Here is a 24,174-nt window from a genome sequence, read left to right as displayed (position 1 = left end):
TCCCTGCAGTCCTTTAACCCTCTCGATCCCAAATTTCCCTTTTTTCCCTGCTCGTGTTTTCCTGGGATAAATCCTCGGGATCCGCTCCTTAATGGCTTCATTAAAAAAATTTTAAAAATACACTTTAAAAAAACCCCAAAACCCCAAAAAAAGAGGAAATCGCGGTCCCCCGATCCCATTTTGGGATTTTTTCCTCCCATCCCGATCCCGAATTTCCCCTTTTTCCCTGCCCGCGTTTCGCGGCCTCTCCCGAGCCTCTCCCGATGAATAATTTACAGCAGCACTTAACGATCGCGGGGGCGGATTTTTTCTGCAGCCTCTTCAAACATTTGTTCTCCTCCTCCTCCTCCTCCTCCTCCTCTGAGCCTTCCTCCCCCCTCTCACCCCGCCCTCCCCCCTGACCTGCCGGGATTTGCGGCCCTGGGGAAAAAAAATAAATAAAAATTATTTTTTTTTGGGGGGGGTTAATTTATTTTTGGGGGGGTTTAATGTATTTTTGGAGGTGTTTAAATTTATTTATTTGTTATTTTTTTCCCCTCCTGTCGCTGGCGTTTTGTTCCAGGCACGGCTGTGGATAAAAAGGAAAAGGGGTGAAAAGAGCTGGAAATTGGCCCAAAAATCAGCCCTGGGGAGGAAGGAAGGAAGGAAGGAAGGAAGGAAGGAAGGAAGGAAGGAAGGAAGGAAGGAAGGAAGGAAGGAAGGAAGGAAGGAAGGAAGGAAGGAAGGAAGGAAGGAAGGAAGGAAGGAAGGAAGGAAGGAAGGAAGGAAGGAAGGAAGGAAGGAAGGAAGGAAGGAAGGAAGGAAGGAAGGAAGGAAGGAAGTGGCGGAAGGAAGTGGCGGAAGGAAGGAAGGAAGTGGCGGAAGGAAGGAAGTGGCGGAAGTGGCGGAAGTGGCGGAAGTGGCGGAAGTGGCGGAAGTGGCGGAAGGAAGGAAGGAAGGAAGGAAGGAAGGAAGGAAGGAAGGAAGGATGAGAGGGGTGTGAAGGATGAGGGTGAGGATAAAGATGAAGAGGAAGATGAGGATGAGGATAAAGAGGAAGATGAGGATGGGGATGAAGGTAAGGGAGGATGAGGGTGAGGAGGATGCAAATGAGGATGGGGATGAAGGTGAAGATGAGAATGGGAATGAAGATGAGAATGAAGGTGACGACGAAGGATGAGGGTAAAGATGAAGAGGAAGATGAGGATGGGGATGAGGATGAGAATAAAGATGAGGATAGGGATGAAGATGAAGGAGGATGAAGATGTATATGAGGATGAGGGTGAAGATGAAGATGAGGGTGAGGATGAGGATGAGGGGGATGGAACACGAGGCGAAGCTGTGGGAAAGGGAGAAGGTTCTCTGAAGGGAGAGGGGAAGAGTGAGGAGGAGGATGAGGAGGAGAAAGGAGGGAGCACAGGGAGAGGGAGGGAGAGGGTGAGGGTGAGGAGGAAGATGAAGATGACGATGAAGGATGAAGATAAAGATGAAGAGGAAGATGAAGATGATGGGGATGAGAATAAAGATGAGGATGGGGATAAAGATGAAGGAAGATGAGGATGAAGAGGAGGATGAGGATGAAGATGAGGATGAGGATGAGGGTGAGTATGGAGATGAGGGTGAGGATGAGGATGCAGATGAGGATGAAAGTAAGGATGAGGATGAGGATGAGGAGCAGGAGGATGCGAATGAGGATGCAGATGAAGGCGAAGATGAGAATGAGGATGAAGATGAGAATGAAGATGACAATGAAGTTGAGGATAAAAATGAAGATGGGGATGAGGATGAGGGTGAAGATGAGGATAAGGTTGAGGATGACAATGAAGAAGAAGATGAGGATAAGGATGAAGGTGAGGACGAAGATGAGGAAGAAGACGAGGATGAAGATAAGGACGAGGATGGGAATGAAAGATAAGCATGAAGACGAGGAGAAGGAGGATGAAGATAAGGACGAGGATGAAGATGGGGATGAAGATAACGATGAGGCTGAGCTTCCAGCGCCATCTCGCGGCCGTGCGCAGCCCCGATTAATTAAAGGCTCCCGTTAATGAGCTGACGTCACGCACCCGCGGTGTCCCCGCTGGGCTGGGGGCGGGAAAAGCCACCGGGAAATTGGGGACAAGGCTGGGACAGGGGGACAGCTGGGCTGGGAACGGCCCCGGAGGGATTTGGGGTGAGCCAGGAACCCCGATTGATCCCAGCAGGGATTTGGGGTGATCCTCTCCTTATGGGGCTGTCACTTTATTTTCCTTTTCCCCCCTTTCATCTTTTTTCCTTTCCTTTATTTTCTCCTTTCTCCTCCTTTCCTTTTTTTTTATTTCCTTTTTTACCCTTTCCTCTTTTTTCTTCCTTTTTCCTTTTTTTCTTCCTTTTCTCCCTCCTTTCCCTTTTTTTCTCCTTTTCCTCTTTTTTCTTTCCTTTTCCCTTCCTTTTTCCTTATTTCCTTTTCCTTTTCCCTTCCTTTTTATCTCTCTCCTTTCCTTCCCTTTTTGTCTCCTTTCCTTTTTTCTTTTTCCCCCTTTTCTCTCTTTTCTTTCCTTCCCCCCACCTTTTTTCCCCTTCTTTCCTTTCATTTCCATTTTCTCCCTCCCTTTTTTCTCTCTCCTTTCCTTCGATTTTTTTCACCTTTCCTTTTTCCTTTTTCCTTATTCCTTTTTTCTTTTTTCTTTTTTTCTTTTTTTTCATATTTTTCATATTTTTTCTTCTTTTTTCATATTTTTTCTTCTTTTTTCTTCTTTTTTCTTCTTTTTTCTTCTTTTTTCTTCTTTTTTCTTTTTTCATTTTTCTTTTCTGTTTTTTCTTTTCTGTTTTCTCCTTTTTATTTTCTCTATTCCCTTCTTCTGTTCATTTTATCCCTCCTTTTTTTCTTCTTCTTTCCATTCCTTCCCTTTTTATTCCCTCCTTTTTTTCCTCTCTCTTTTCCTTCCCTTTTTTTCTCATTTCCTTTCATTTTTTTTTTCTCCTTCCCTTTCCCTTTTTCCCATTTTCCCTTTCATTTTCCCTGCTTTCTTTGAGGCGAGCTCCTCCCGAGCCTTATCTCGGCCTGGCAGGCGGGACGGGGAGAATTCCAGCGCCTCTCAGATCCCACAGACCGCCGCTATCGGCAGCCCCAGCTCCGGGAACGCTCCCAATTAACCCCCGAGCCAATTAACTCCGGCCTGGAATTGGGATGAGCGAGTTCATCCCGAGTTCCATCAGATAAACCCCAGGGCTGAGGGGAGAAACCGCCAAAAAATTCCATTTTTTTCCCCCCCAGGAAATGGGAAAACGCCGGAATGTCAGGGGTAGGAGGGAAAAAACAGCGTTTTCCCCATGGGATTTTTTTTGTTTCCCCTTGTTTTTCCTGGATTTTCCACGCATTTCCCCCCCTTTTCCCAATTTTCCCCATCTTTCCCCTATTTCCACTAATTTTCCCCCTTTTCTCCACATTTCCCCCCTTTCCTCTTCCATTTTTCCCTCATTTCCCCACTAATTTATCCTCCATTCCCCCCCCCCCTCATTTCCCCCACATTTTCCCCCCATTTTCCTGCATTCTTCCCATATTTCCCCCCCCATTTCCTCACATTCTCCACCAATTTCCCCCTCATTTCCCCCTCATTCCTCCCACATTTATTCCACATTTCTCCCCCATTTTCCCATCCTATTTTCTCCCAATTTCCCCCAATTTCCCCCCAATTCCCCCCCTCATTCCTCCCACATTTATTCCACATTTCTCCCCCATTTTCCACCCATTCCTCCCCTACTTCCCCTCAGATTCCTCCCGATTTTCTCCGTATTTCCCCCACATTTTCCCCCATTTCCCCCATTTTGATGAATTTCCCCCCAGTTTCCCCCTCATCCCCCCATTTTCCACCCATTTTCCCCTCATTCCTCCCACATTAATTCCACATTTCTCCCCCCATTCCCCTCCCTCATTTCCCCTCATTTCCCTTCATTTCCACCCCATTTTCCCCTCATTTCCTCCCCATTTCCCCCTCATTCCTCCCTCATTTATTCCACCTTTCTCCCCATTTTCCCCACATTTTTCCCAATTTCTCCCTCATTTCCCCCATTTCCCCCCCTCATTTTCCCCCCTCATTCCTTCCCCATTTTCCCCACTTTTTCCACATTTCCCCCCACCATTTCTCCCTATTTCCCCCACATTTTCCCCCCATTTCTCCCCCACCCCATTTTTCCCAGATTCCTCCCCCCTCCCCATTTTTCCCAATATTTTTCCCCATTTCCCCCACATTTTTCCCGGATTTCCCTCCCATTTCCCCCACATTTTTCCTCACATTTCCCCCCAATTTTTCCCAGATATCTCCCCCATTTTCCCCGGATTTCCCCCCATTTTTATTCCCCATTTTTTCCCCCATTCCTGCCTTGCTTGGGACCCCTCTCTTCAGGGATCTCAGCCCCAAATCCCCGCTGGGATTTCCTGGCTCAGCGGGATAATCCCGGGATAATTCCGGGATAATCCCATGGGGGGAGTGGCGGCCCTAATTCCCCAATTGTTGGGAAGATGGGATAAACGTCCATTTAAATATCTGAGGAAAAAAAGGGGGAAAATGAGGATTAGAGGAGATCAGAGAGGGGGAAAAAATTCCATTTTTCCCTTTTATTTTCACCTGTCACAGCTCGTGAGGCCCTGGGGAATTTGGGATGTCTTCATTTGCTCGGATATTCCCTTGGGATCAGGAGTGGGATGGGGAAAAACGGGGGGGAAATAGGGGGAAATGTGGGGAAAATGAGGGGAAAGTAGGGGGAAATAGAGGAGGAAAATGGGGGGGAAATCTGGGAAAAATGGGGGAAAATGTGGGGGAAATCCTGGAAAAATAGGGGGAAAATGTGGAGAAAATCTGGGAAAAACAGGAGGGAAATGTGGGAAAATGGGGCGAAATTGGGCAAAAATATGGGGAAGAAGTGGGGAGAATAGGAGGAAATCCAGAAAAAATGTGGGGGGAAATGGGAGGAAATCTGGAAAAATGGGGGGAGATGTGGCAAAAACGAGGGAGGAGATGAATGTGGGGAAAAACATGGAGAAAATCCCAGAAAAACAGGGGAAATGTGGGAAAAATATGGGAAAAATGGGGGAGAAATGCGGGAAAATCTGGGGAAAATGTGGAAAAAATGGAAAACATTGCTTTCCCCCCTCTATCCCAAAAATATCCCCGAATCCTCCGGTTTTGGGGGCATTTTGGGGCCTTCTGGGGTGGTTTTGAGGTCGATTTCCCATCCCGCCTGCAGAGGGATCCACGGAAACCCCACGGAGCGATTTGTTAAACAAATATTAGGAAAAAAAACCTAAATAAAAAAAAATAAATATTCGGGATGAGCAAATGTGGAAAGGAGCGGGAAGGGATGAAAGGATCCCAAAGCTTCAGAGGCTCGGGAAAGATCAGGGAAAAAAAGGAATAAATATTCAAAAGTGGAATTTCAAAGCTGCGTTCCCGTCCTTTCATCCCGGCCTCCCGCAGGAAGCGGCGGCGCCGAGAGATCCGAGGGGAATTCGGGGAAAAGATGGAGCGGAAAATGCCTGGAAAATCCCAAAAACTGCGGGGAAATCAACCCCAAAGCGGGCTGGGGTGGGGGGGGATCGAGGTGCGGCTGGAATTTATCCAGGTGGGATTTGAGATCACCTGGAATTTATCCTTGTGGGGTTTGGGATCACCGGGAATTTATCCAGGTGGAGTTTGGGTTCACCTGGAATTTATCCAGGTGGGTTTGGGGTCACCGGGAATTTGTCCCTGTGGGCTTGGGGTCACCTGGAATTTATCCAGGTGGGTTTGGGGTCACTGGGAATTTATCCTTGTGGGGTTTGGGATCACCGGGAATTTTTCCAGGTGGAGTTTGGGGTCACCTGGAATTTATCCAGGTGGGTTTGGGGTCACTGGGAATTTGTCCTTGTGGGTTTGGGGTCACCTGGAATTTATCCTTGTGGGGTTTGGGATCACCGGGAATTTTTCCAAGTGGAGTTTGGGGTCACCTGGAATTTATCCTTGTGGATTTGGGGTCACTTGGAATTTATCCAGGTGGGTTTGGGGTCACTGGGAATTTGTCCTTGTGGCTTTGGGGTCACCTGGAATTTATCCTTGTGGGTTTGGGGTCACTGGGAATTTATCCAGGTGAGATTTGGGATCACCTGGAATTTATCCAGGTGGGGTTTGGGGTCACTTGGAATTTGTCCTTGTGGGTTTGGGGTCACCTGGAATTTATCCTTGTGGGGTTTGGGATCACCGGGAATTTATCCTTGTGGGTTTGGGGTCACTTGGAATTTATCCAGGTAGGGTTTGGGGTCAGCTGGAATTTATCCAGGTGGGGTTTGGGATCATCGGGAATTTATCCAGGTGGGTTTGGTGTCACTGGGAATTTGTCCTTGTGGGTTTGGGATCACTTGGAATTTATCCAGGTGGGTTTGGGGTCACTTGGAATTTATCCTTGTGGGTTTGGGGTCACCTGGAATTTATCCAGGTGGGTTTGGGATCACAGGGAATTTATCACTGTGGGGTTTGGTGTCACTGGGAATTTATCCAGGTGGGTTTGGGGTCATCTGGAATTCCCCAGTGTGGATTTTGGGGTCACCTGGAATTGCCTCGTGTGCATTTTGGGATCCCTGGGGTGTCCCTGGAATTCATCCATGTGGATTTTGGGATCATATGGAACTCCCTCATGCAGATTTTGGGATCACCCCTGGAATTGCCCTGTGTGGATTTTGGGATACCTGGGGAGTCCCTGGAATTCATCCATATGGATTTTGGGATCACCTGGAATTGCCCCGGGTGGATTTCGAGATCACCCCTGGAGTTCCCTTGTTGGAATTTGGGATTCCCGCGGGGTTTTGGGACCGGAGCCGCTCCGGGCGGGGTTCCCAAGGGCCAGTTCCGCTCTGTTGTGGCAACGGCGCCGGGAGCCGCGCGAGCCCCGGGAACGGCGGCTCCTGCTCCGGGAAAACAGCCCGGGAAAACAGCCCTGGAACGGCGGCTCCTGCTGAAACATCCCGGGAACGACGGCTCCTGCTCCCGCTGCATTCCCGGCACCGCCCCGTGAGTGCCGTCGATCCCCGGGATTCAGGGAATTGTTCGGGAAGGGTTTTGTTTGGGATCGCGCCAGCCTGGCAACCCCCGGGGCAGGGCTGGGATGGAAATGGGAATGGGGATGGGAATGGAATGGGACACGGGCAGGATCGAGGATGGGAATAGGGAATGGGAGTGGGAATGGGAATGGGAACAGGAGTGGGAATGAGAGTGGGAATGGGGATGGGGAAGGGAATGGGACACAGTGGGATCAGGGATGGGGATTGGGAATGGGAATGAGAACAGGGATGGGGATGGGAAATGGGCATGGGGATGGGATTGGGATTGGGAATGGGAACAGGAATGCAACGGGAATGCACTTGGGATACGGTGGGATCAGGGATGGGATTTGGTATGGGGATATGATTGGGACTGGGAATGGGGATGGGGATTGGAAATGGGAATGGGAATAGGATCAGGAATGGGAATGGCACACGGTGGGATTGGGAATAGCAATGGAATGGGAACAGGATTGGGACAGGGAATGGGAATGGGGAATGGAATGGGGAATGGGGAATGGGAATGGGCCACGGTGGGATTGGGAATGGGAATGGGGATGGGACATGGTGGGATCAGGATCAGGATGGGGGTTGGGATGGAGATGGGGATTGGGATTGGGATTGGGAATGGGATTGGGAATGGGAATAGGAGTGGGAATAAGACATGGCAGGATCAGGAATGGGACAGCTTGGAAATAGAAATGGGAGATGGGATCGGGAATGGGACGCACTGGGATTGGGAAGGGGACAGGGTGGTATCAGGAATGGGACAAGGCAGGAATTGGACAGAGCAGGATTGGGAATGGGAGAACCAGGAACAGGACTGGGACACCCTCACCCTCACCCTGCTCATCCTCATCCTCACCCCCATCCCCATCCCCATCCTGTCCCCGCTGTCCCCGCTGTCCCTGCCAGCTGTGTCCCCACCCAGGGATGTCCCTGCCAGCCCCGGGCCGGGCCCTGCCCGCGCAGGAGCCGCTCCGGAGGCACGGGAACATCCCGGGCCTGGAATCGCCCTTGGAGCACCGGCCTGCCCCAGCCTGCCCGGCTGTCCCTGCCCGCCCCCAGGAGAGCACGGGACGCCCCCAGCAGCCGGTGAGTGACACGGGGACACACAGGGAGGGGACAGCCATGTCCCCAGGGCGGCCTGGGAGGGGACAGCCCCAGCTTGGCTGCTGTTCATCTCGGGAATGAAGCAATTCCTGGATTTCCCCATTCCCGGCAGATGTGGAGGAGGGATTGGAGCCTCTGGCTGCTCCTGCCCCCCTTTCCCTGTCCCCAGAGTCCCCCAGGGCTGTCACCTCCTGCCAGGCCGGTGGCCAAGGCCACTCCTGAGCTCATTCCCAAGGCACGTGGCTCCCCTGTGGCCACCGAGATCCTTCCTGAGGGGATCCAGGGTAATTCCTCAGGAATTCTCCCCCCCTTCCCCAGCATCTCCAGCCACACACGAGCCAAAAATAATCCAGGAGAATCTTTGGGAATGTTCATCCCTCTGTTGTTCTTCACCCCATCCCTCTGTTAAAGAGCTGGAAAGCCCCAAAAAGCTCCGAGTTTGGGGAACCCAGGTCCAACCCCACATCCCTGGGAGATTCCACAGGGGGCAGGTGGGAAAAAAGGGAAAGAGGGAGATGGGGAAGTGGAAGGAGAGGAGAAGGTTGGGAAGGACAGGAAGGATGGATGGATGGATGGATGGATGGATGGATGGATGGATGGATGGATGGATGATGGATGGATGATGGATGGATGGATGGATGATGGATGGTGACAAGAGCAGGGGACACGCTGCACATCTCTCAGCTCCCCCAGGGTGTGTCTGACCCTCATCCCAAGCCAATCCCTGGGACCAGGGGGGACATCCCTGTCTGTCCAGCTGTGCCAGCTGTGCTCTGGTCCCCAGGGGGGTGACAGCCACCGCCTGGCGCTGCAGAGGATGGCGGGGGACCTGCTGTCCCTGCGCCGCCGCGTGGCCAGCCTGGAGGCGGAGAACGGGCACCTGCGGCACAGCCTGGCCCGGCTGCGGGAGCCGGAGCAGCTCCGTGGCAGCGACACCGATGTGCTGACCCGGGACGAGCTGCTGGACAGGCTGGGTGCGTGCGGGCACGGCAGGGCACACTGGGCACTGCCAGGGACATGGTGTGTCACCCTGGGGATGGGCAGGACGCGCAGGGCACTGCCACACTATGTGGGTGACAAGGACGTGGCATGTCACCCTCGGGACAGGCAGGGTAGGCCGGGCACAGCCACCCTGCCTGGGTGATGGGGACATGGCACATTATCCTGGGGACAGGCAGGAAATGCTGGGCACTGCCACCCCAAGTGGGTGACAGGGATGTGGCATGTCACCATGGGGATCAGCAAGGCATGCTGGGCACTGCCACCCTGCCTGGGTGACAGTGACAGGGTGACAGGGACATGGTGCTTCCTTACAGCCACCCTTGGGTGTGAGCTGGGCTCTGCCACCCTGCGTGGGTGACAGGGATGTGGCATGTCAGCATGGGGACAGGCAGGACACACTGGGCACTGCCACCCTGGGTAGGTGACCCAGACAAGGCCCATCATCCTGGGGACAGGCAGGACACGCTGGGCACTGCCACCCCGGGTGGTGACAGCACTGTCCCCACAGCCACCCTGTCCCGGGAGCTGGCGGCGGGCGCGCTGGAGCTGCGGTCGCTGCGGGACCGGGTGCAGCGGCTGCAGAACGAGCTGATCCGGGTACGGCCCCGCGGGCACGGCGGGCACCGGGGGCTGTCCCGGGGCTGTCCCGGGGCCGTGCCCGGCACTCCCGGGGCTTCTCCCGCAGAAGAACGACCGCGAGAAGGAGCTGGTGCTGCTCCAGCGGCGGCAATGGCAGCAGCTGGCACGGCGGCGCTGCCAGGACAGGGCGGCCGAGGCCGGGGCGCTGCAGCGGGCGCTGCGACAGCAGGACAAGGTGACACGGCCCGGGTGACAAGGACGGGCTTGGGGACACCGCCAGCCCGGCCCGGCCCTGCACGGGCTGGGCACGGCGCTGGGGACACGGGGACAGCGGTGCCCTGTGCCCAGGTGATCGAGGCCATGGAGCGGCTGCTGCTGCGGGACAGGAGCGCCGAGAGAGCCGCGGGTGCGTGCGGGGGACAGCGACACTCGGGGGTGTCCCCAGCTGTCCCTGGGATGGTCCGGGGTGGGCAGAAGGGACCCATGGATGGGGACACAGGGACAGGGACACTCAGGGATGTCCCCAGTTGTCCCTGGGATGGTCCAGGGGGGACCCACGGGTGGGCAGTAGGGGACAGAGACACTCAGGGATGTCCCCAACCCTCAGAGATGTCCCCAGCCCTCCCTGTCCCCCCCTCATTCCCGAGCCCCCGGGCACGGCACACGCCGGGGCTCGCTGTCCCCCTGCCCCGCCCAGGGAGAGACACGGGACAATGTCCCCAGTGTCCCCCCAGAGGTGCCACCTCACCGGTGCCACCCCGCAGGTGCCACCCTGGCGGCGCTGCTGGCCCAGAAGCGGCTGCGGGAGGAGCCGGCGGGACCCGCCCGGGCCGCGGTGAGAGCGAGAGGGGACACGAGGGTGACACCGAGGACAGAGGGGACACGGGGGTGACACCGGGGACAGAGGGGACACGTCCCGGGGGTGGCAGCGGGGACAGAGGGAACACAGCACTGGGAGTGGCAGCGGGGACAGAGGGGACATGGGGGTGACACCGGGGGCAGAGGGCATTAGGCCCGGGGACGGTACTGGGGACAGAGGGGACACGGCACCGGGGGTGACACCGGGACAGAGGGGACACAGAAGTGGCAGCGGGGACAGAGGGGACAGAGGGGACACGGCACCGTGTGTGACACTGGGCACAGAGGGGACATGGCACCAGGGTGGCAGCGGGTACAGAGGGGACATGGGGCTGGCACCGGGACAGAGGGAACAGAGGGGACACAGCACCGGGGGTGGCAGCAGGGACAGAGGGGACAGAGGGGACAGCCAGACCCGTCCTGGGGGTGGCACCGAGGACAGAGGGGACACGGGAGTGACACCGGGGACAGCCGGACCCGTCCCGGGGGTGGCGGCTGGGACAGAGCAGACAGAGGGGACAGCCGGACCCGTCCCGGGGGTGACACCGGGGACAGCCGGACCCGTCCCGGGGGTGACACCGGGGACAGAGAGGGCCCGTCCCGGGGGTGGCAGCTGTGCGGGCCGATCCCCACCCGCCTCTGCCATGCCCGCAGCGGCTCCTGGGGCCCGGGGAGAAGCTGGAGCTGCTGGCGCGACTGGAGCGGGAGCGGGGCCGGGCCCGGGCGCTGGAGAGGCAGGTGGGCACCGCGGGGCGGGGTGGGGCCGCACACGGGGGTTTGGGGTCACCCAGGGTGCTTTGGGGTCATTCAGAGCGTTTTGGGGTCACCCATCGCGTTTTGGGTCATCCAGTGTGGTTTGGGGTTACCCAGTGTGGTTTTGGGGTCACCCCCGTTTTGGGGTCACCTGGCGTGGTTTGGGGTCATCCGTCGTGTTTTGGGGTCACTCAGCGCGGGTTGGGTCCCCCAGTGAGGTTTGGGGTCTCCCATCGCGTTTTGGGTTACCCAGAGCGATTTGGGGTCACCCAGCCCATTTTAGGGTCACCCAGCATGTTTTGTGGTCCCAGAGCCCATTTTGGGGTCAGTCCCAGCCTGTTTTGGTGTCAGTCCCAGCCCGTTTGGGTCTGTCCCAGCTGCAGGAGGCCGCCCGGAGCTGGGCCCGGGGCCAGCAGGATTTGGAGATGCGCCTGCGAGAGCATGGCCTGGGCCTGGTGAGCGGGGACAGGGGACACCGGTGACCCTACAGTGACCCACAGTGACACCAGTGACCCTACAGTGACACCAGTGACCTACAGTGTCTCCAGTGACCCCCAGTGACCCCAATGCCCCCAATGTCCTTGTGGCCATCCCAGAGCCCTCCCCTGCAAGTGTCCCCGATGTCCCCAGTGTCCCCAGTTACTCCCAGCATCCCCAGTGACCCCTGCCCAACCCAGAGCCCTCCCCAGTTCCTCCCCAATGTCCCCAATATCCCCAGTGACCCAGTGTCCACAGTGACCCCAATGTCCCTGGTGTCCCCAATGTCGCCCATGACTGCCAGTGACCCCAATGTCCCCAGTGTCCCCAATGCCCCTAGTGTCCCCAGTGTCCCCCTGCCCACCCCTGAGCCCTCCCCTGGGAGTGACCCCCAGTGTCCCCCAGGGTTCCCGGTGTCCCCACTGACCCCAATGTCCCCACTGACCCCAGTGTCCCCAGTGTTCCCGGTGTCCCCAGTGTCCCCAATGCCCCCAATGACCCCCAATGTCCCCACTGACCCCCAGTGTCCCCAATGCCCTCAATGTCCCCAGTGTCCCCCAATGTCCCCAATGTCCCCAGTGTCGCTGGTGTCCCTTGCCCACCCCAGAGGGGGCTGATTGCCCCCATGGGTGCCCCCCTGTGCCCCCAGACCCTTCGGGCCCTTCCTGAGCCCCCCGGGCACTGCCCCCCTGCCCCGACCCCGCGGGCGCCTTTCCCATGGAGCAGAGGCCAGGCTGAACATTCCAGAACATTCCAGAGGCTCCAGGACATTCCAGAGGCTCAGGGGAGCTCGGTGGGACCCCCGACAGCCAGAGGGGACCCCCCCAGCCCCCCAAATTCCCCTCCCCAGGGGGCTGCCCCACTTTGTCTCCCCAGTACAGTGCAGCCTTGAGCCACAGCCGCAGCCCCGGGAGCATCCCCACTGTCCCCAAATGGGGGACATGAGGGTGTCCCCGGTGTCCCCTGCTCAGGGCTGGCCCTCAAGGGGCCGCAGGGTCAGCTGGATGGGCCGGTCCGGGATCAGGATCAGGTCGAACTTGGTGCCGATCTCCACGGCCCGCATGGTCTCGATCTTGAAGTTCTCCAGGATCTGGGGTGGAGGGGACACGGCCGTGGGGCTGGGGGGCTTGGGGACACTGGAGCAAGGCCCAGGGTGACCTTTGAGGCCACTCTGAGCCAAGCCAAACCAGCATTCCACAGGATGGACTCCACAGCCACTGCGCTGTCCCCTCTCCCACGGGGATGGACCCCATGGCCACCACATTGTCCCCTCATATCAGGGACTCCACAGGGATGGACTTGGCATTGGGGACCCCATGGGACAAACCCTGTGACCACCCCGCTGTCCCCTCACATCAGGGACCCCGTGTGACAGACCCCGTGGCCACAGCGCTGTCCCCTCGTGTTGGGGACCCCACAGCACAGACCCTGCAGCCCCTGTGATGTCCCCTGGCATTGGAGACTCTGCAGGACGGACGCCACTGCCACCACACTGTCCCCTGACATTGGGGATCCTATGTGGACAACCCCACAGCCACCCGCTGTCCCCTCACATCGGGGACCATGTGGGACAGACTCCACAGCCACCGTGCTGTCCCCTGGCATTGAGGACCCCATGTGGACAAACCCCATGGCCACCGTGCTGTCCCCTCATGTTGGGGACCCCACAGCACAGACCCCACGGCCACTGCGCTGTCCCCTCTCCCACGGGGATGGACCCCATGGCCACCACATTGTCCCCTCATGTCAGGGACTCCACAGGGATGGACTTGGCATTGGGGACCCCATGGGACAAACCCCGTGGCCACAGCGCTGTCCCCTCATGTTGGGGACCCCACAGCACAGACCCTGCAGCCCCTGTGATGTCCCCTGGCATTGGGGACTCTGCAGGATGGACCCCACTGCCACTACACTCTCCCTTGATGTCAGGGACCCCGTGTGACAGACCCCGCCACGCTGTCCCCCGGCGCTGGGGACAGGGGACACTCACGTGCATGAGGAAGAGCTGCATCTCGAGCTCGGCGATGCGCCGGCCCAGGCACTGGCGGGGCCCGAAGCCGAAGCCGAGCCCCAGGAAGGGTTTGGGGCCGGCCTGCAGCCAGCGCTGCGGGAGGAAGCGCTCGGGCCGCGGGAACACGGCGGGGTCACGGCCCATGGCGTACAGCCCCACCTGCACCAGCGTCTGCGGGGCGCCGGGGACAGCGTGTCACCATGTCACCGTGTCACTGTGTCCTTGTGTCCTCATGTCCCCATGTCTCCACATTGCTACTTCCCCATGTCCCCATGTCCTCATGTCGCCACGTCCCCATGTCCCTAAGTTCTCATGTCCTCATGTCCTCGTGTCTTTGTATCATCATGTCCTTATGTCCTCATATCCTCATTTCCCCATGTCCTCATGTCCCCGTGTCCTTATGTCCCTGTGTCTCCATGTCCTTGTGTCCTCATGTCCCCATGTTCCCATGTCCCCATGTCCTCGTGTCCTTGTATCTCCATGTCCTCATGTCCTCATTTTTCCGTGTCTTCATGTCCTCGTGTCCTCATGTCCCTGCTCCCCTGCGTCTCTGTGTCCCCCCATGTCCCACAGGAGGCAGGGGCATCATGTCACCACGTCACTCTGTCACCACATCCCCATGTCCTCATGACCCTGTGTCTTTATGTCCTCATGTCCTCGTCCTTATGTCCCTGTGTCCTTGCATCCTCAGGTCCACATGTTCCTGTGTGTCCGTGTCCTCATGTCCTTGTGTCCTCATGTCCACATGTTCCCGTGTCCTTGTATCATCACGTCCTCATGTCCTCATGCCCTCATGTTCCCACATCCCTGTGTCCCCATGTTCTCATTTCCCTGTGTCCCTGTGTCTCCCTGCCCCCTCTGTCTCCATGTCACCACCATCCCCATGTCCCAATCTCCCCGTGTCCTCATCTCCCCATGTCCCCATGTGCCCATGTCCCCATCACTCCTATGTTCCCATGTCCCCATGTTCCTGTGTTCCCATCTCCCCATCTCCCCATGTCCCTGTGTCCCGTGTCCCACTCTCCCCATGTCCTCCTCTCCCTCTGTCCCCCTGTCCCCATGTCCCCACATCCCAACATCCCCGTGTCCCCATGTCCCAGTGTCCCCACCTTCCCGTGTCCCGGTGTCCCCCCGTCCCCGTGTCCCGGTGTCCCCTCACCCCGGGCGGGATGCGGTAGTCCTGCAGGATGACCTCGTGCGTGGTGTACCTCTGCAGGGTCACGGCCACCGGGTGCAGCCTGCGCGACAGTGACAGTGACACCGCGGCCTTGGGGACACTCCGGGGAGGAAGGGCGTGTCCTCCTCCCCTGAGCCCCTCCTCCTCCTCCTCCTCCTCACCTGAGTGTCTCCTTGATGGCGGCCTTGAGCAGCCGTGTGGATTTCAGCATCTTCTCGCGGTCGCCGCCCGCCTCGCGTTTGGCTGCCAGGACCTCGGCCCGCAGCTGCTCCTGCACGCCCGGGGCCCGCGCCAGCTCCAGCATGGCCCACTGCAGGGTCATGGACGTCTGGGGGACACACACAGGGGACACAGCTGCCAGGACCTGCTCCTGCTGGCCCGCAGCTGCCAGGTGCTCTTCCCTGCCAGGACCTGCTCAGCCCTGCCAGGACCTGCTCAGCATTGCCAGGACCTGCTCAGCCCTGCCAGGACCTGCTCAGCCCTGCCAGGACCTGCTCCTGATGGCCCAGAGCTGCCAGGACCTGCTCAGCCCTGCCAGCACCTGTTCAGTGCTGCCAGGACCTGCTCAGTGCTGCCAGGACCTGCTCAGCCCTGCCAGGACCTGCTCCTGATGGCCCAGAGCTGCCAGGACCTGCTCAGCCCTGCCAGGACCTGCTCAGCCCTGCCAGGACCTGCTCAGTGCTGCCAGGACCTTCTCCCTGCCCAGCTTGGTGCTGCCCCATCCATCACCAACCAGGACCTTCTCCCAGCCCAGTCCAGGACCTTCTCCCTGCCTGTCCCATAACCAGCCAGGACCTTCTCCTTGCCTGTCCTAGCGCCAACCAGGACCTTCTCGCTGTCCCATTCAGTACCTTCTCCCTGCCCCACTCATCACCATCCAGGACCTTCTCCCTGCCCAGTCCAGGACTTTCTCCCTGCCTGTTCCACCCAGCACCATCCAGGACCTTCTCCCTGCCTGTTCCACCAGCACCACCCGAGACCTTCTCCCTGACCCATCCAACACCACCCACAACCTTCTCCCTTCCTCAAGCAGGACCTTCTCCCTCCCTGCCCCACCTATCACCAACCAGGACCTTCTCCCTGCCCTAGCCAGCCCCAACCAGGAATTTCTCCCTGTCCCACCCATCACCACCCACGACCTTCTCCCTGTCCAATCCTAGACCTTCTCCCTCCCTGCCCCACCCAGGACCTTCTCCCTGACCACTCATCACCAGCCAGGACTTTCTCCCTCCCTGCCCTTCCATCACCACCTGGGACTTTTTCCCTGCCCCACCCAGCACCAACCAGGACCTTCCCCCTTGTTCCAACACCACCCAGGAATTTCTCCCTGTCCCACCCATCACCAACAGGACCTTCCCCTTGCCTGCCCCATCCAGGACCAGCCAGGACCTTTTCCCTGCCCAATACAGAACCTTCTCCCTCCCTGCCCCACCCAGGACCTGCTCCCTGACCACTCGTCACCAACCAGGACCTTCTCCCTGCTCCATCCAGGACCTTCTCCCCGCCTGTCCCATCATCAACACCAACCCCAATCAGGACCTTTTCCCTGACCCATCCAACACCACCCACGACCTTCTCCCTCCCCCACCCAGGACCTTCTCCCTGCCTGCCCAACCGAACACCAACAAGGACCTTTTCCCTCTCCCATCCATCACCAACCAGGACCTTCTCCCTGTCCAGGCCAGGACCTTCTCCCTGTCCCATCCATCACCAGCCAGGACCTTCTCCCTGTCCAGGCCTGGACCTTCTCCCTGACCCACCCAACACCACCCACGGCCTTCTCCCTGCCCAATCCAGAACCTTCTCCCTCCCTTCTCCACCCAGGACCTTCTCCCTGACCACTCTTCACCAGCCAGGACCTTCCCCCTGTTTGTCCCAACACCAACCAGGACCTTCTCCCTGTCCCAACCAAGACCTTCTCCCTGTCCAACTCAGGACATTCTCCCTGCCTGTCCCAGAACCATCCAGGACCTTCTCCCTGTCCCACCCACCATCAACCAGGACCTTCTCCCTGTCCCATCACCATCCAGGACCTTCTCCATGCCTGTCCCAGAACCACCCAGGACCTTCTCCCTGTCCCACCCAGCATCAGCCAGGACCTTCTCCCTGTCCCATCACCACCCAGGACCTCCTCCATGCCTGTCCCATCACCACCCAGGACCTTCTCCCTGTCCCATCACCACCCAGGACCTCCTCCATGCCTGTCCCATCACCACCCAGGACCTTCTCCCTGTCCCTCCATCACCACCCAGGACTTTCTCCCCGCCCACCCAGGCCCTTGTCCCTGTCCCTGTCCTGTCCCCAGGCCGCACCGTGTCCACGCCCCCTGCCATCATCTCGGTGACGCTGGCGCGGATGTCGTCCAGGGGCAGCTTGTCACGCAGGATGAGGTTGCCCAGGATGCCCACGTGCTCCTGGCGGCTCTTGCGCGACAGCCGCAGGTCCCGGTACACGTTCTGGATGCACTTGTCCGCTGCGGGGACACGGGGACACCGAGGAGGGGACATCAGTGTCACCCCCTGGAGGTGTCAGCATGGGGGAAATGGATTTGTAGGAGATTTTAATATTAATGTGTAAATTTTGAGGTAAGAAATGTTGATTTAGGAACGTTCTGGAAGAGGATGGATGATGTTGAGAGAGAAGTTGGGTTGGGAATGAGTTTTGGAGGGTGGGTTTGTGAGAAAGGTCGGAAATTTTGGAGAAGAGGGATGATGGAAGGTGGGCTGCAGTGGGATTTGTCAGGGGTGGTTTCAGATGGTTTGAGGTGTCTGTGGGGTAGGGTGGGAAAAATGGGTGAAAAAATGGTTATGGGGTGACAACAGGGGGGGCAGAGCAAGGTGTCCCCAGAGGTGACAGGGCAAGGTAATGAGGCAAGGTGTCCCTAGAGGTGTCAGGGTGAGGTGGCAGGGGGACATGACAGGGTGAGGTGGCAGGGCAAGGTGACAGGGCAAGGTGTCCCCAGAGGTGACAGGGTGAGGTGACAGGGTGAGGTGTCCCCGGAGGTGGAAGGGCATGGTGAGAGGGTGAGGTGTCCCCAGAGAGGTGTCCTCAGAGGTGGCAGGGTGAGGTGACAGGACAAGGTCACAGGGCAAGGTGTCCCCAGAGGTGACAGATTGAGGTGGCAGGGTGAGGTGACAGAGCGAGGTGTTCCCAGAAGTGACAAGGCATGGTGGCAGGGCGAGGTGACAAGTCAAGGTGTCCCCAGAGGTGGAAGAGCGAGGCAGCAGAGTGAGGTGACAGGGTGTGGTGGCAGGGCAAGGTGGCAAGATGAGGTGTCCCCAGAGGTGACAGAGCAAGGTGGCAGGGAGAGGTGGTAGGGAGAAGTGACAAGGCAAGATGTCCCCAGAGGTGGCAGGGTCAGGTAACAGGATGAGGTGGAGGGCGAGGTGACAGGGTGTGGTGACAGGGCAAGGTGTCCCCAGAGGTGGCAGGACAAGGTGTTGGGGCAAAGTAGCAAGGCAAGGTGACAGGGTGAGGTGTCCCCAGAGGTATCCCCAGAAGTGGCAGGACAAGTGGACAGGGTGAGGTGACAGGGCGAGGTGGCAGGGTGAGGTGTCAGGGCGAGGTGTCCCCAGAGGTGGCAGGGGTGGCGTCGGGGTGGTGGCACTGACCCTGGTAGAAGATGGCATCCCAGGCCTGCACGTGCTGGCGCCAGGTGTGGCTGCGCAGGCGCTGCAGCAGCGCGGGCGGCAGGTACAGCATGGGCGCCGTGGTGTGGAACATGCGCGACACGGCCTCGATGAAGCGCTGGGCCTCGGGCTGCACGAAATCCTGCAGCAGCCCCAGGCGCTCCCCGTACAGCACGTGGCACACCGCTGGGACAGGGACAGGGTTGTGTCATTGTCACTGTCCCCATGGCCACAGGGACCAGCCCCAGGCGCTCCCCGTACAGCACATGGCACACCGCTGGGACAGGGACAGGGACACATCATTGGCATTGGCATTGGCATTGTCCCCATGGCCACAGGGACCTCCCCGTACAGCACGTGGCACACCGCTGGGGACAGGGACATGTCATTGTCATTGTCTCCATCCCTATGGCCACAGGGACCTCCCTGTACAGTACCTGGCACATGGCTGGGGACAGGGACAGGGACAGGGACAGGGACAGGGACAGGGACAGGGACAGGGACAGTCAGGGACATGTCCCCACGGTCACAGGGACCATACAGCACATGGCACACTGCTGGGGACAGGGACAGTCAGGGACATGTCCTGTCCCTGTCACTGTCCATGTCCCTGTCCCCATGGCCTGTCCCTCACAGTGTCCCATGGCCACAGGGACCAGCCCCAGGTGCTCCAAATTACTTTGAGGGACCTGTCCCTGTCCCCAAGACCATGGATACCTGGCCCAGGAGCACCCAGTGACCATCAGGGACACGTCCCTGTCCCCAAGACCATGGAGACCTGGCCCAGGTGCACCCAGTGACCATCAGGGACACGTCCCTGTCCCCAAGGCCACCTCCAGCCTTGCTGTGCCCACGGAGCCTGGCCTGGCCTCCAGTTTGTCCCTGAGGGGCCGGGATTGTCACCAGCTGGTGGCCAGGGAAGGACAAATGGCTGCTGTGCCACCAGTGTGGGGGCTCTGGGGACATCCCACCAGGACAAGGGACATCCCACATGGGGAGGGGACATCCTGCATGGGGAGGGGACACACTTCTCTGTCCTTTGGCCAATCCCTGAGGCCAGGGCTGGTGGTTTTTGGGGAGTTTTGGGGTTTTGGGGTTATTTTGGGTTGTGGGGCTTTTGGGGTTTTATCTTTTTGGTTTTTTGGGGGATTTGGGGTTTGTTTGGGGGGGGTGGTTTATTGGGGGTTTTTTTGGGAGGAGTGGGGGTTTGGGGTTTTTTTGTGGTTTTGTGGGGTTTGGGGGATTTTTAGGAGGGTTGGGGTTTTTTGGGGGGTTTGGTGTTTTTGAGAGGGTTTTGGTGTTTTGGGTGGTTTTGGTGTTTTGAGATATTTTTGGGAAGGGGGTTGTTTTTTTGGGGGGGTTGGAGGGGTTTTTGGGAGGTTTTGGGTTTTTTTAGGGAGGGGATTTTTTAGGGTTAGGATTTTTTGGGTTTTTTTTGTTGCTGTTTTGGGGCGGGTTTGGGTTTTGGGTTTTTTTAGGGGGCATTGGAATTTGGGTGTTTTTTTTGTTGTTTGGGTTTTTTTAGGTTTTGGGGGTTTTTTGGGGTTTTAGGTTTTTCGGGGGGCGTTTGTTTTTTTGGGATTTTTTGGGGATTTGGGGTGGTTTATTTGTTGTTTGGGATTTTTTTAGGTTTTGGGGGTTTTTTGGGGTTTTAGGTTTTTTGGGGGGGGCGTTGGTTTTTCGGGTTTTTTGGGGATTTGGGTTTTTTTGTGTTTTGGGGTTTTTCTAGAGTTTTTTTGAGGGGATTGGGTTTTGGGGGGAGGGTTGCGGTTTTTTGGGGGGGCATTAGGATTTCTTGGGTTTTTTTTTTTGTTTGGGGGTTTTTGGGGGGTTTTGGGTTGGCTTTTTTATTTTTGTTTTGGGGCTTTTTTTGGGTTTGAGGTTTTTTTGGGGTTTTTTGTGGTTTTGGGGCTTCTTTTGGGCTCCTTTTGGGGTACTTTTTAGGGTGCCAGGCGTCACTCACACTCGAGGGCGAAGCGGAAGAGCTCCTGGCTGAAGTCGCCGCTCCAGCAGCCGCTGAGCCGCGCCTGGGCCTGCGCGCGCCGCACGAAATCCTCGCCCACGGCGCTGAGCAGGGGCACGAAGCCGGGCACGGCCGCGGGCGCCAGCGCCTCCTTGTTGAGCAGCAGCCGCTCCGAGCGCCACGCCTGGCCCGTCCTGCGAGGGCACGCGGCCACTGTCACCCCCAGAGCGCCCACAATGTCCCCAATGTTCCCTCTGGCTGCACCATGCGCCCTGTGGTGGGACTGCCATGGCTGGGTATGGATTTGGGGCCCCCCAATCGCTTGAGGAGCCCACATTTGGGGTCCCCACTGGATTTGGGGTCCCCCAATCGCTTGAGGAGCCCGCATTTGGGGTCCCCACTGGATTTGGTGTCCCCAAATCTCTTGAAGGGATTTGGGGTCCACACTCACTTGAAGAGCCCACATTTGGGGTCCTCACTGAATTTGGGGTCCCTCAATCACTTGAGGAGCCCAGATTTGGGGCCCCAATCACTTGAGGAGGGACAGGAGCCCAGAATTGGGATCCAGCTCACAGGAGGGGATTTGGGGTCCCCATTCACTTGAGGAGTCCAGATTTGGGGTCCTCACTCATTGCAGGGGATTTGGGGTCCACACTCACTTGAGGAGCCCAGATTTGGGATCCCCACTCACTGGAAGGGATTTGGGATCCCCACTCAATTGAGGAGCATCAGGAGCCCAGGTTTGGGGTCCCCCAATCACTTGAGGAGCTCGGATTTAGGGTTCCACTTGTGTGGATTTGGGATCCCTATTCACTTGAGGAGGCTGGATTTGGGGTCTCCACTCCTGGGGATTTGGGGTCCCCATTCTCTTTTTGGGGTCCCCACCTGTTTTTTTGGGATCCTCACTCACTTGAGCAGCACGCCATAGAGTTTGGTTTTGGGGTGTCACTCACTTGAGCAGCACGCCGTAGGGTTTGGGGTCCCTGCTCGGTTTTTGGGGTTTTTGGGGTGTCACTCACTTGAGCAGCACGCCGTAGGGTTTGGGGTCCCTGCTCTGTTTTTGGGGTTTTTGGGGTGTCACTCACTTGAGCAGCACGCCGTAGGGTTTGTTGCGGAAGTCCCTGTAGGCCACCCAGGGGGGGACACGGAAGCGCTCGGGCAGGGCCCCCTCGGCCTGGAACAGCGTGGCCGCGTCCCCGGGGGTGACGATGTTCACGCTCTCGTAGGTGCCCAGCTTCTCCCTGGGGACACAGCGTCAGCACCCCGACCTGGGGGGCCTGGCCCTGTGACAATGTCCTGTCCTGTCCCCATGGCAGTGTCCTATCCTATGGCAAGGTTCTGTCCCCATGACAATGTACTGTCCTGTCCCCCTGGCAATGTCCTGTCCCTATGGTAGTGTCCTGTCCTGTCCCCATGGCAGCGTCCTGTCCTGTGACAATGTCTTGCCTTGTCCCCATGGGAGTGTCCTGTCTTCATGGCAATGTCCTGTCCCTATGGCAGTGTCCTGCCCTGTCCTGTCCCCATGCGAATGCCCTGCCCTGTCCCCATGACAATGTCCTGTCCTGTCCCCCTGACCATGTCCTGTCCTGTCCCCATAGCAATGTTCTACCCCCATACCAGTGTCCTGTACCCATGGCAATGTCCTGCCCTGTCCCCATGGCAATATCATGTCCCCATGCCAATGTCCTGTCCCATTCTCCTGGCAATGTCCTGTCCCCCTGGCAATGTCCTGTCCCCCTTATCCCCAAATCCCACATCCACATGGCCCTGTCCCACAGTCCCTGTCCCCTCCCTGGGCATGGGGGATGTCCCCCCACCCACAGTCCCTGTCCCCTGTTGTCCTTCATGGTCTCTGCCCCCTCCTACCCCACAGGCCCTGTCCCCTCCCAGGGCACAGGACCTGCCCCTTCTTGTCCCTCAGTCCCTGTCCCCTCCCCTCCTGTCCCTCACAGTGTCCCCAAGCCGGGCGAGGCTCCTCCAGCAGCTCAGCCCCGGACTGGGAACGCGGCTGGGCTGGGGACAGGGCAGGGGACACAGGAGGGGACACCGGGAGAGGACCAGGCAGGGGACGCAGGGAGGGGACAGGAGCAGGGGACAGAGGCAGGAGACAGGGACAGGGGACACGAGCAGGGGACACAGGGAGGGGACACAGGGATTGGATACGACCAGAGGACCGGGGAGGTGACGCGGGGAGGGGACACAGGCAGGGTAGCGAGCAGGGGACAGGGGGTGGGGAAACGAGCAGGGGACACGAGCAGGGGACAAGGGAGGTGACACAGGGAGGGGACACGAGGAAAGTACACAGGGAGAGGACCGGGCAGGGCACACGGAGCGGGGACACAGGGAGGGGACACGGGACAGGACACGGGCAGGGAACAGGGGCAGAGGACCAGGCAGGGGGCGCAGGGGGTGACAGGGGCAGGGTACACAGGGAGGATACATGGGGAGGGGAACCGGGAGGGGACACGAGCTGGGGACACGGGTGGGGGCAGAGGCAGGGGACATGGGAAGGGGACACAGGGAAGGGATGTAGAGAGGGGACATGGGGAGGGGACACGGGCAGAGGACGGGGCAGGGGACACAGGGAGGGGACACAGGGAGGGGACTCGAGGAGAGTACACACGGAGAGGACCGAGCAGGGGACACGAGGAGGGGACACGGGAGGGGACAGGGCCAGCTGACCTGTAGATGGGCCCGAAGCGGCGGAACTTGCCGGCCATGCTGAGGTGCAGGTTGCTGAGGCCGCCCTCCCGCCAGAAGCGGTACAGGTTGAGCCAGCCCGCCCTCCAATCGCCCGGCACCTGGTTAAAGGGCCGGGGGGCCGAGGGGACAGCCTTGGGGACAGCCGGGGGCACAACCGGGGGCACAGCCGGGGGGACAGCGCTCGCAGCCCCGCCGAGCAGGCGACATCCCGCGGCTGCGGCTCGGGGACATCCCCGCAGCGCTCCGGCCGCGGTGACAGCCCGGGCGAGCATGGGGACGGTGGCCCGAGGGACGCGGTGGCCTCGCTCTTATGCCGAGCTCCCGGAGCTGCTCCCGCCCCAAAGCGGCCCCGGACAGGTGACACCCGGGGTGGCCTTGGCAGAGGGGCGGGAGGTGCCCCGAAAGCGATAACGAGGCGCGGGGCAGGGCACCCCGGCCGGGACAGCCTTGGGGGCCGCCAGCCAGGGTCACCCGGCGGGGGTGGCCTTGGGGACGCGGTGCCCCTGCTGGGGGCGCCTCACGTGCCGCGAGGCGGGGCGGGCCCGGCATTCCAGGGCTGCGTCCCAAACCCCAAACCCCAAACGCGAAACGCCAAATCCTAAACCCCAGATCCCAAATCCCAAACGCCAAACCCCAAATCTCAAACCCCAGATCCCAAATCCCAAACCCCAAATTACAAATCTCAAACTCCAGACCCCAAACCCCCAAACCCCAGACCCCAAACCTCAAATCCCAAACTCCAAATTCCAAATCCCAAATCCCAGACCCCAAACCTCAAATCCCAAACTCCAAACCTCAGATCCCTAACTCCAAATTCCAAATCCCAAATCCCAAACTCCAAACCCCAAACCCCAAACCCCAGATCCCAAACTCCAAACC

General features: G+C 58.6%; 2 protein-coding genes across 9 annotated transcripts; one reads left to right on the top strand and one right to left on the bottom strand.

Annotated features, from left to right (window-relative positions):
• Nucleotides 1-6,667: 6,667 nt before the first annotated feature.
• On the top strand, nucleotides 6,668-15,189 carry CCDC33 (coiled-coil domain containing 33). 8 transcript variants are annotated; one of them, XM_074549597.1, is made up of 10 exons: nucleotides 6,668-7,001; nucleotides 7,962-8,125; nucleotides 8,928-9,117; nucleotides 9,654-9,742; nucleotides 9,831-9,959; nucleotides 10,073-10,130; nucleotides 10,459-10,559; nucleotides 11,237-11,320; nucleotides 11,713-11,790; nucleotides 13,742-15,189. In XM_074549597.1, exons 2-10 carry the CDS (start codon nucleotides 7,964-7,966, stop codon nucleotides 13,808-13,810), a joined length of 960 nt encoding a protein of 319 aa, XP_074405698.1. In that variant the 5' UTR covers nucleotides 6,668-7,001; nucleotides 7,962-7,963; the 3' UTR covers nucleotides 13,811-15,189. The 8 variants fall into 8 exon arrangements, with proteins under 8 accessions (XP_074405698.1, XP_074405694.1, XP_074405690.1 ...); XM_074549589.1 differs by lacking the exon at nucleotides 6,668-7,001 and having other exon boundaries at nucleotides 7,571-8,125; XM_074549592.1 differs by lacking the exon at nucleotides 6,668-7,001 and having other exon boundaries at nucleotides 7,572-8,125; nucleotides 15,040-15,189.
• Nucleotides 12,690-23,762, bottom strand: CYP11A1 (cytochrome P450 family 11 subfamily A member 1). The gene is made up of 9 exons (XM_074549598.1): nucleotides 23,275-23,762; nucleotides 21,678-21,833; nucleotides 20,593-20,786; nucleotides 18,612-18,815; nucleotides 17,313-17,473; nucleotides 15,162-15,328; nucleotides 14,983-15,061; nucleotides 13,803-13,994; nucleotides 12,690-12,902 (listed from the first exon to the last, which is right to left on the bottom strand). The coding sequence occupies exons 1-9, from the start codon at nucleotides 23,565-23,567 to the stop codon at nucleotides 12,780-12,782; spliced, it is 1,569 nt and encodes a 522-aa protein (XP_074405699.1). The 5' UTR covers nucleotides 23,568-23,762; the 3' UTR covers nucleotides 12,690-12,779.
• Nucleotides 23,763-24,174: the final 412 nt, after the last annotated feature.

Source organism: Zonotrichia albicollis, chromosome 11 (genome assembly GCF_047830755.1).
Source record: "Zonotrichia albicollis isolate bZonAlb1 chromosome 11, bZonAlb1.hap1, whole genome shotgun sequence".
Lineage (NCBI taxonomy): Eukaryota > Metazoa > Chordata > Aves > Passeriformes > Passerellidae > Zonotrichia > Zonotrichia albicollis.
The sequence above is the reverse complement of the archived record's forward strand: the minus strand, read 5'-3'. Positions and strand labels throughout refer to the sequence as shown.

What these genes read in the sequence shown, in the direction of transcription:
- CCDC33 (XM_074549589.1), top strand. Translation starts at nt 7,739, where the DNA reads ATGGGATCGGGAATGGGACGCACTGGGATTGGGAAGGGGACAGGGTGG. An exon ending in CGGGACGCCCCCAGCAGCCG is followed by an intron (nt 8,126 to 8,927) that starts GTGAGTGACACG and finishes TCTGGTCCCCAG; the next exon opens with GGGGGTGACAGCCACCGCCT. An exon ending in TGCAGAACGAGCTGATCCGG is followed by an intron (nt 9,743 to 9,830) that starts GTACGGCCCCGC and finishes CTTCTCCCGCAG; the next exon opens with AAGAACGACCGCGAGAAGGA.
- CYP11A1 (XM_074549598.1), bottom strand. Translation starts at nt 23,567, where the DNA reads ATGCTCGCCCGGGCTGTCACCGCGGCCGGAGCGCTGCGGGGATGTCCC. An exon ending in TGGCAGGGGGCGTGGACACG is followed by an intron (nt 15,329 to 17,312) that starts GTGCGGCCTGGG and finishes TGTGTCCCCCAG; the next exon opens with ACGTCCATGACCCTGCAGTG. An exon ending in ACTACCGCATCCCGCCCGGG is followed by an intron (nt 13,995 to 14,982) that starts GTGAGGGGACAC and finishes GGCGCCCCGCAG; the next exon opens with ACGCTGGTGCAGGTGGGGCT.